This window comes from Vulpes vulpes, unplaced genomic scaffold (assembly GCF_048418805.1).
Source record: "Vulpes vulpes isolate BD-2025 unplaced genomic scaffold, VulVul3 u000000678, whole genome shotgun sequence".
NCBI lineage: Eukaryota > Metazoa > Chordata > Mammalia > Carnivora > Canidae > Vulpes > Vulpes vulpes.
In genome coordinates this window covers 355,995-365,509 of record NW_027325803.1, presented here as the reverse complement: position 1 = coordinate 365,509, position 9,515 = coordinate 355,995, and the positions used below count along the sequence as shown (strand labels likewise).

The following is a 9,515-nucleotide window of genomic DNA, read 5'->3' as shown; positions in this document are numbered from 1 at the left end:
ACACTGAGGCTTGCAGTGTGAGTCTGAGGGTGGTCATGCTGCTGTGGATGCTGCAAAGAGGCGGCCAGTATCAGAAGGAGTTCATCCCCTAAGTCCCTGCAGGATCCCCCGGTGTCCTAAAGCTCCCTTGCCCCCAGTCAAGGCTATGCGGTCCAGGAGGGCCCAGCTGATGATGTAGGTGCACTGGGGCTTATTTGTGACTGCCACCTGGTTCAGCCCAAGGAGCTGACTTTGGTGCCTGTGTCCCCAGTCCCTCGGATCCCCTAAGGGAGACACCCCTGTTTGATGTGCAGCTGCTCAACTGTGGCAGCCAGCTACAGAGAGGGAAAGGTGAGGTAGGCCTTGGTGTTAGAAGCCAAAAACACATCCTGGCCAGAGGCTGGACTGGTTCCCCACTGCCGTCTGTGAAGCAAAGGAATATGTTCTTCAGCTCGTCTTAGGGTTCCTGGGGTCTGGTTGGGGTCCTCCCTTTATGGGCTCAGTGGCTTGGGCTGACCCTGACCCTCCCCCAGCCTTGTCTCTGTAAGGGAAACTGGGACTGGGCCAGGGCTCTCAAGACCTTCCAGTTCGGACCTCTGGCTTTCTCTCGGGCTGACAGGAGGTCAGACTGTTGTGGCCTGGGCTCCCCTGCTTGCCTGTATCTCTCCACCTTTGAGGTCAATGGGGCTGGGACAAGAGAGCACTCACCTGACTCCTCTGCCCCAGGTAGGCCTGGAGAGCTTCACACAATGCTCCACCTCACACACACACACACACACACACACACACACACACACACACACACCATGCCAGCTGGCATTCCGTGCCTTCCAGTTTTTCTTCAATTTTCTAGATAGACTGTCATCTGCAATTATGAGTTTATTCTTTTCCAATATTTATGTTATCGATTTTCCCATGTTTTATTTATCTAGAATAGAGCTTCTCAACACCAGCACTATTGACATTTTTGGCTAGATAATTCTTTGTTATGGGGGACTGTCCTGGGCCTCGTAGGACGTTGTAGGACGTTTAGCAGCACCTCTAGCCTCTGTCCTCTGGATGCCAGGAGCACTCTCTAGGATACTAAAAATATCTCCAGACATTAGCAAATATCCCCGGAGAGGCAAAATCACCCCCAGCTGAGAAACGCTGGCCTAAGCATCTAGAACGATGTTGGGTCATAGTAATGCTGGCACACGACTTTACGGGAGTGGTCTAGGACTTTATGGGAGTGGTCTAGGACTGAAGCATACCAGCATCTCCTGCTCAGGGCCAGTGTACTGCATCAAAGTTTAATTTGCATAAAGTAAAAAACATGACTGTCATACAAATAATGAAAGAATGCATATCAAATTTTTAAACAGTGAGGGAATCAGTAAGATGGTAAAGCGAGTTCAAGTAACATTTTGGGAAGAAACATTTCTAGTATGTGTCAAATTAGAGAGAAAACCTGTTAATGTCTCGCAGGGTGATAAAACTGTAATCTTTGCAGTTACCTTTTCTACTGGACAGAAATCTACAAGTTAACATAGGACTTTTCAGGTACATTTCCCTACATTAGTGATTTTCAAAGTATAGGGTCTCCAAAGCCAAAGCATCAGTATCACCTGCGAACTTGTGGGAATTGCACACTTTCGGATCCTATTCCAGGCCTATTTCATTAGAAACTTTGAGGGTGGAAAGGACCTCTGTCTCCTCAAGCCCTGTGGGGGATTCTGATGCTCTGTGAAGTCTAAGAACCACTATTCTAAATAATTAAATAATGTCTATTTGTGAAACAAATCTGTGAGACAATGCTCCAATGTAACATTAAAAGGACATGCCACCCACCTTTTTGCCTTGCTTCCAGATTTAAATAATTTGTTTGTTTATCTGATATTAAGTCTCATGTTTGCTCTTTTGCTTTTCAAATATTCTGTCAACTTAAGGCAGTTTCCACCTATTCCCAATTTTTTCTTTTTAACCTTTTGGATCAAAAATTATTTTCTAAGTCTGTCAACTATTTTCTTCTTCTTTTTTTTTTTTCAAACTATTTTCTTCTTTAACCTACTGATGTGATGAAACAGAAGTTGAACTGGTCTTATAATTCCTAAGATGAAAGTTTTTTTTTGGCCTAGTGTAGTATTTTAACACATTGTTGACTTCAACATGCTGACATTCATGATTTTTTAAAAGTTCTTGATAAGTGAGATTGATTTGAGCATGAATTGGGAAGCTTTCCATCTTCTTCTATTTATGGAGCAGTTGAATTGCAATGGGTTCTGTCCTTTGAAAGCCTGAAAGGCTGCAACAATAAAACCAGCTGGGCCTGGCTTATTCCGGGTGGGATATGTAATCAAAAAGAGTTCTCAAATTGTTCAGTTTCTTCTTTGGTTATTAGTCTATTCTCTAGGATATTTTTGGTGCTGTTGCTGTTTTTTTTTTTTTTACCTCTTTAAAAATTTTAAAAAAGATTTTATTTATTAATCTGACAGAGAGAGAGCATGAGAGAGAGAGCACAAGGGCAGAGAGAGGGAGAAACAGGCTCCCCGCAGAGCAGGGGCCTCCATGTGGAGCTCCACTGTGATTTTCAGAGAAAATTGTACATATTGTAAATATAAAGCTTAAATGAATTTTCATAAACTGCACAGCCCACATGTCCAGAACTCATAAGAAAACTACTAGGGACGCCCGGGTGGCTCAGCGGTTGGGCGCCTGCCTTTGACCCAGGATGTGACCCCAGGGTCCGGGTGGGGGTTGGGGGGTGGGGTCGAGTCCTGCATCAGGCTCCCTGCAGGGAGCCTGCTTCTCCCTCTGCCTGTGTCTCTCATGAATAAATAAATAACATCTTAAAATAGGGGAAAAGGCCCCCGGGGGGGGGGGGGGAGGAGAACTACTAGTAACCCGCAGAGCTCCTTCCAGTGCCTGCATATTTTATTTCATCCTGATGAATTCCCCTTCGTTGCCTTAGTTACAGTTGGCTGTAGAAATTGCCTTGCTCACAACTCTCCCTGTGGCTTCACCGACGTTAAGATGTAGCTTCGTTTTTCTCAATCGAATGGGAGAAAAATAGGTTGTTTTAAGTTGCATTTTCTCTGTGTACCATATTTCAGTGGAGTTTTCCAAATGCCTCTGGCTCGGCCCGTAGCTGGCTTGTCTGGGCACCGCTCACCCGCGGGCAACAGCGAGCCCCTGATCCACCCCTCCACGGCGATCGCTCCAAGTGCCCGAAAGGGCTCCCGGGCTCCTGCTCCCTTAAGCTGAACACATCCGATGGCTCCCCACTCCCTCTTTACTAGCTAAACGGGGTGGGGGAGTTGGCACCGCTCGCTCCCGGGTAGCGGTCCTGGGGAGACAAGGACCAGCACTCCCCCCGACAGCTCAGCGCCTGGCCCTCCGCGCTCGCCCTGCGCCGGCTCCGCCCCGCCCCCCGGCCCCGCCCCCGGCTCAGCCCCGGCCCCGCCCCGCCCCGCCCGCAGAGGCCCCGCCCCAGGCCCAGGCCCACCCGTAGAGGCCCCGCCCCCGGCCCAGGCCCGCCCGTAGAGGCCCCGCCCCCGGCCCGTCCGTAGAGGCCCCGCCCCGCGCGCGCCACGTGACCGCCGCGTCAGCTGACCCGGGCGCGCGGGGAGGAGACGGGCGGGACCCGCTTTCTGGCGCGATGGTGAGGGCCGCGGGGTGACTGGCGGCCGGGCGGGCGGGCAGGTCGGTCCCCGAGTCTCTGGTCTGCGGCGGGTGGGCGCTCCGGCAGACGCGTGGGTGCGGTCAGGGCCGGCGGGCGGGCCACGCGCTCGGAGCCGCGGCGCTTCCTCGGCGGGAAGGGAGGCCCCGCAACCCCCGGGCAGGAAGTGGGGCTTCCCCGGGGCAGCGCTGCCGGGCCCTCCTCGGCCCCGGGACGGCCCCAGAGGTGCCCTCTTCCCGGCCCTCTTGTACGGCCCGGAGAAGACGTGCGCGGAATCGGGCCCGGCCTTCCCAGAGCCGCCGCGGCGCTGGGGCTTGCCCGCCGGTCCACCCGTTCGTTCCTCCCGCCGCCTTTGCCTCCTCCGCCCACGCCGTGCGCCAGGCCCCGGGGCTGCAGCTGCAGGAGGCCTGACCTCGCAGTCACAGTGCAGACTTGAGGGGAAGGTTCTGTGCCCCGTGTGCAGTTAGGAGGGCTTCCTGAGGGTGACAGCAGCCTGAGCGCCGGCCGCGGCGCAGTTGTGTACCAGGGGTTGGGAGGCTGGGGGGCGGGGCTCCATCTTCAGACAGAACCGCGTGTTCGGGGGCTTCAGGTGAGAGAGAGCATGGCCCCCTAGCATGGACGCACCTCTCCCAGCTGGAAGGGTGTTAGCTGGAAGTTAGTGCAACAGGGGGCTCGACAGGCAACAAAAGCCAGATCTTGCTGGGTCTTCAAGCAGGGAAAGCAGTGTAGACTATAAGAGGGCACTGGGAAGCTAGGAAAGTCCTCCTGGCCGACTTGTGGAGGCAGCGGAGCGGAGCAGAGAGCCCAAGCTGGGGCAGCAGACCCCCCAGGAGGTGGTGGTGGTCTGAGTTAGGGCAGAGAGCGGGGATAGAAGTGGGGCAATCATCAGGGCCCAAGGACTAAGTGCGTGAAGGAGGGGGGGTATTGCTCCGTGGAGTGGGAACCACAGGAGGGGAAGCAGGTTTCAGTGCAAAGGGCAAAAGTTAACTTTGGTAGGCGGCACCCTGTGAGGTTTCTGTGAGCCACCGGGTGCAGCTGGCTAGAAGGCAGTCTCTAGATTCAAGGGTCTGCAGCTCGGAAGAGAAGCTGCAGTGCAGCTATAGGAGTCATCAGCACAAGGATGATCCTTGAAAGCCTCAAAACATGTAACATCTCAGTGATGTGAGTTGGGAAGAAAGGACTTAAGGCAGAACCTAGAGAAACGCGAGCATTTAAAGAGATTACACAAGGAACGCAGTCTTGGAGTAAAAAGATGTGACTAATATAAAGATGGGAGAAGACTTCTGTGGGTGGAAGTCAGGGGCCGGTGAACTTAGGGGGAATCTCACATCTTATTTTTTTTTTAAAGATTTTATTTATTTATTTATTCATAGAGACAGAGAGAGAGGCAGAGAGAGAAGCAGGCATCATACAGAGAGCCTGATGTGGGATCTGATCCAGGCCTCCAGGATCACGCCCTGGGCTGCAGGCAGCACTAAACTGCTGTGCCACCAGGGCTGCCTGAATCTCACATCTTAATTTGCACTAACTTCAGACTGATTTTTAGCACTTCCTTCAGTTATGTCAGCAGCCAACCCCCGTATTAACAGTGCCTCTGACTTTGTCACCAGTAGAGATTAGAGACATTTTCGTATCACGTTACAGCTGTTGACATCCTTCACGTATTTATGCAGGTCTTTTCTAAGTCACGATGGGCATTGGACTTGAAACATACACCACATCACCAATTTGTTTGAATATTTTGATAACTTAGTTTCCTTTGCAATCTTCTGTATTTTATGCATTTTAAAAAAGATTTTATTTATTTGACAGAGAGAGAGAGTACAAGCAGGGAGAACAGCGGGGAGAGGGAGAAGCAGGCTCCCTGCTGAGCAGAGAGCCCAACGCAGGGCTTGATCCCAGGACCCTGGGATCATGACCTGAGTTGAAGGTAGGCACTTAACCAACTGAGCCACCCAGGTGCCCCTGTTTTATGCATTTAAAAACATTGTTTTAAAAATACATACATACATACATACATACGTTGTTTTGAGAAAGGCCTATCATCTTCACCAGATGGCAGATGAGGCTGTGGAACGAAAATGTTGAAAACCCCTGAAATAGAGACAGAAGTGCAAGACTGTCTTTAATACTCCATCATCTCACCAGTTGTCTGAGGTACCTGCTCCAGAGTAATGATAGCAGGCAGTGTGCAGAGATCACCATCTGTGGGTTGGGGGGAGGAGGGTGAACCAGCACGTGAGACCGAGGCCAGGACAGGGAGAAATCCAGGAGAGCATGCTTCTTTACCAGGAAGGATGGGTTTGTGTGGGATGCTGCTGGGGAGTTGAGGAAGAGGAAGACCAGATTCAGTACAGTCATTTGTGACCATGGCTAGAGGACTTCATTGGAGGCCCACATAGAAGCACCAGTGCCTTGGGGTGAGGTGAAAAGGAGCAAGATAGTTGGAGATTGAAGGGTGGTGGAGCTGAGAAGTGGCTGAGAAGGTGACTGGTAGGGCTAAGCAGGGGGCATGGTGTTGCTAGGCTGTACCCAGGGCCCAGCAGAATGAGAACATGGGTGTGAGGTATCCCCAGTTTGCAGGGTTTTCCAGCATCTGTAAGCAGCCCCCATGTAAGAGGCATGGAAAGATGGCATGTATACTGCTGTGCACGAGAGCTTTGCCAGGCAGACAGGACAAAGGACAGTTGATCTGGGGAATGGAGGTTATTGGCAAGATATGATTGATAGGACGGGTTTGCATTCTAACAGGAGACAGACCTCGAATAAATAATAAATGTAAGGTCCGCTGTGGAGGTCAAGAAAGAAGGATAGGGGCTATAGCATGATGGAGAAGAGCTATTTTATTTTTTGAACAGCCTTACTGAGATAAAATAAACAAAACACACATATATAAATGGATAGTTCAGTAAGTTCTGAAATGTATATGTTCGTGAAAACAGTTCTCTAATCAAGATAATGAACATACCACTGGCCTCTGAAACTTCCTTGTGCCCTTTGGCTGTTTCAGAAAGTACGGTCAGGGTGCCTGCAGTTGGTTAAGCATCTGACTCCTGGTTTCTGTTTAGGTCGTGCTCTCAGGGTCCTGGGACTGAGCCCCAGTCGGGCTCTGCACTCCGTGCGGAGTCTGCTTTAGATTCTCTCTCCCTCCCCCTCTTTCTCCACCGCTTGTGTTCTCCTGCTGTCTCTCAAATAAATAAATCTTAAGAAAAAGGAAGAAAGAATATGGTCAGAGGAGGCCCATTTGAGTGGAGACGAGTATGAAGTGAGAGAGCAAGACAGCAAGGACAAGGCAGGAGAGTGCCTGGTGTAACAGGAGTAGCAGGGAGGCCAGTGTGGCTGGAACTGGGGAGGAGAAGGAGGAGGAAGTGAGAGGTCAGTGATGTCGTGACAGGGTCTTTGTTCTGTGCTGTGCTGTACCCCCAGTGCTTAGAGTGGAATCTGCCCCAATGAAGTTTGCCATAGTCCATGTTACCTGAGCACATGAATGCCTAGGATAGGCATCAGAGCAAGGTTTGGTGGCGGGTGGGTTTGTGAGTGGGTTTTCTCAAAAGCCTGCTAATAGGACAGAACAAGTGGCCAGGGGCATCCATCTTGGACAGGGAGTAGGGATCCGTGAAGAGCGTAATGTGGGAGACACCTGGCCACGCCTCAGCCCTCCATCCTGACCGCCTGCCTCGCTCCTGTGCAGAGGTTCCGGTTCTGTGGTGATCTGGACTGTCCCGACTGGGTCCTGGCGGAGATCAGCACACTGGCCAAGATTGTTGAGTGCATGGGGGCTTCCTGAGGGTGGGGGGAGGCAGGGATTGGGGGTGGGGCTTTGGGATGGAGGGTGGTGAGGTGGCTCTGAGGATGGGGCCTCAGTGCCCTCCGCTTGTCCTAGCCTGCTGTGTGACTCTAATCATGTGGCCAGCCCCCTCTGAGCCAGCCCCCCAGCATGGAGGGGTGGGGTGGGCCAGTGTGCTAACGCAAGGCCTTTCCCTCCAGTCTTCCGTGAAGCTGAGGCTGCTGTGTAGCCAGGTGCTGAAGGAACTTCTGGGACAGGGGATTGACGTGAGTGCAGGGCCCGGCACCCCCACTGCCTCATGACCCTGTGACCCCTACTGCCCAGACCTAGGGAGGTGGGCGATCAGGATGCAGGCTGGGGTGCAAGTGGCTGGTGAGCAGGGGCCTGGCACCCCCTGAGGGCCTCCTTTCCCCATAGTACGAGAAGATCCTGAAGCTCACCGCTGACGCCAGGTTTGGTGAGTACCCCACCGAGTCTGCAGACCTTTGGACCACTGTGGGTACTGGGCCTGGGGCTTAGCACAGAGGCCCCTCTGCCCAGCAGCCTGTCCTGACCCACTTGCCTCAGCAGAGGAGCACCAGGGAAGAGAGGTATTAACAGTCCTGCCCTCTGCCAGTGCCCGGTGAGGCGGTAGCTGTGCTCGTGGTTCAAGGAGGCCTGGGCGCTCTGAGCTGAGGATAGTAGGGTGACAAGGAGGTGGTTGAGGCCACGGTGACACCCCCTACCCCACCCGTGGGTCTCCCCAGAGTCGGGCGATGTCAAGGCTACGGTGGCAGTGCTGAGTTTCATCCTCTCCAGTGCGGCCAAGCACAGTGTGGATGGCGAGTCCTTGTCCAGTGAACTGCAGCAGCTGGGGCTTCCCAAAGGTATGGGCATGCAGGCAGGCAGGGGTGTAACCTGCGTGCCAGGGGCTGCTGGGCAGCAGGCCAGGCCGAGTGGCTCTGAGATGTGCCCTGGCCTCTGGGCCAGGAGCCTGAGACCCGCCCTGTGAGCCCCCACCTGCTATGTCCAGGGACCTCCGTTCTGTCCCCAGAGCACGCGGCCAGCCTCTGTCGATGTTATGAGGAGAAGCAAAGCCCCCTGCAGGAGCACCTGCGGGCCTGCAGCCTGCGAGGTGAGTGGGGGAAGGAGCCCCGGTGCGGTCTGGGCTCCATTCTGGAAGGTGCATGCTGTGTGGGAGGTTCTTGTCCTCAGAAAGGAGACTTCAGGGGATCCCTGGGTGGCTCAGTGGTTTAGGGCCTGCCTTTGGCCCAGGGCGCAGTCCTGGAGTCCCGGGATCGAGTCCCACGTCGGGCTCCTGGCATGGAGCCTGCTTCTCTCTTCTCCTGTGTCTCTGCCTCTCTCTTTCTATGTCTATCATAAATAAATAAATAAATCTTAAAAAAAAAGAAAGAAAGGAGACTTCACCCTGGTCTCTTGCCTCTGAGATCTGCTGTGGCTAATCTCACTTCTGATCATTGAGCACCTTCCCTGGGTCAGAGGGAGGAGAGGTTTTCAAAGGTCATACAGCCTTGAAGAACCGAGAGCTGAGCCAGGTGTGGGCTGAGGGCTGCGTAGCCTAGCGGCCCATGATCCTGAAAGCCCTACGCCGTGTCACAGTGAATAGGCTGGCAGGCGTGGGCTGGCGGGTGGACTACACCCTGAGCTCCAGCCTGCTCCGGTCCGTGGAAGAGCCCATGGTGCACCTGAGGCTGGAGGTGGCGGCTTCCTCGGGTGCCCCGGCCCAGCCTGTGGCCATGTCCCTCTCAGCAGACAAGTTCCAGGTCCTCCTGGCAGGTGAGACTCGGCTGTACCTGGAGGGGGAAGGGGCCTCCCGGACCCCCGCTGATTGCCACCCACCTGCCCACCTCTTCCCCTGCAGAACTGAAGCAGGCTCAGACCCTAATGAACAACCTGGGCTGAGGAGAAGGCCTCCCTCCCCACTCCCCACAGCCGGCCCGGCTCCGGGACCCTGGAGGCCTGGCTTGCTGGGTTCCCCCCTGAGAACGCAGCATAAGGATTCCGGGGACTTCTCCACGTTGCCTTCCCTCCCCCACAAAAGGCACTTGTCAGCAGTTTCCACAAGCAGGAAGAATAAACTAGTGTAAAGCA

General features: G+C 53.7%; 1 protein-coding gene across 2 annotated transcripts; it reads left to right on the top strand.

Annotated features, from left to right (window-relative positions):
* Nucleotides 1-3,543: 3,543 nt before the first annotated feature.
* Nucleotides 3,544-9,515, top strand: COMMD4 (COMM domain containing 4). Of its 2 annotated transcripts, none has more exons than XM_025986293.2 (8): nt 3,544-3,619; nt 7,329-7,400; nt 7,625-7,690; nt 7,842-7,881; nt 8,171-8,290; nt 8,458-8,538; nt 9,024-9,200; nt 9,286-9,515. In XM_025986293.2, exons 1-8 carry the CDS (start codon nt 3,617-3,619, stop codon nt 9,324-9,326), a joined length of 600 nt encoding a protein of 199 aa, XP_025842078.1. In that variant the 5' UTR covers nt 3,544-3,616; the 3' UTR covers nt 9,327-9,515. The 2 variants fall into 2 exon arrangements, with proteins under 2 accessions (XP_025842078.1, XP_025842005.1); XM_025986220.2 differs by having other exon boundaries at nt 8,437-8,538.

Excerpts from the sequence above, each read along its gene's own strand:
- COMMD4 (XM_025986220.2), top strand. Across the intron at positions 7,691-7,841 it reads TTCTGGGACAGGGGATTGAC|TACGAGAAGATCCTGAAGCT; the intron begins GTGAGTGCAGGG and ends CTTTCCCCATAG. Across the intron at positions 8,291-8,436 it reads GCAGCTGGGGCTTCCCAAAG|GGACCTCCGTTCTGTCCCCA; the intron begins GTATGGGCATGC and ends TGCTATGTCCAG.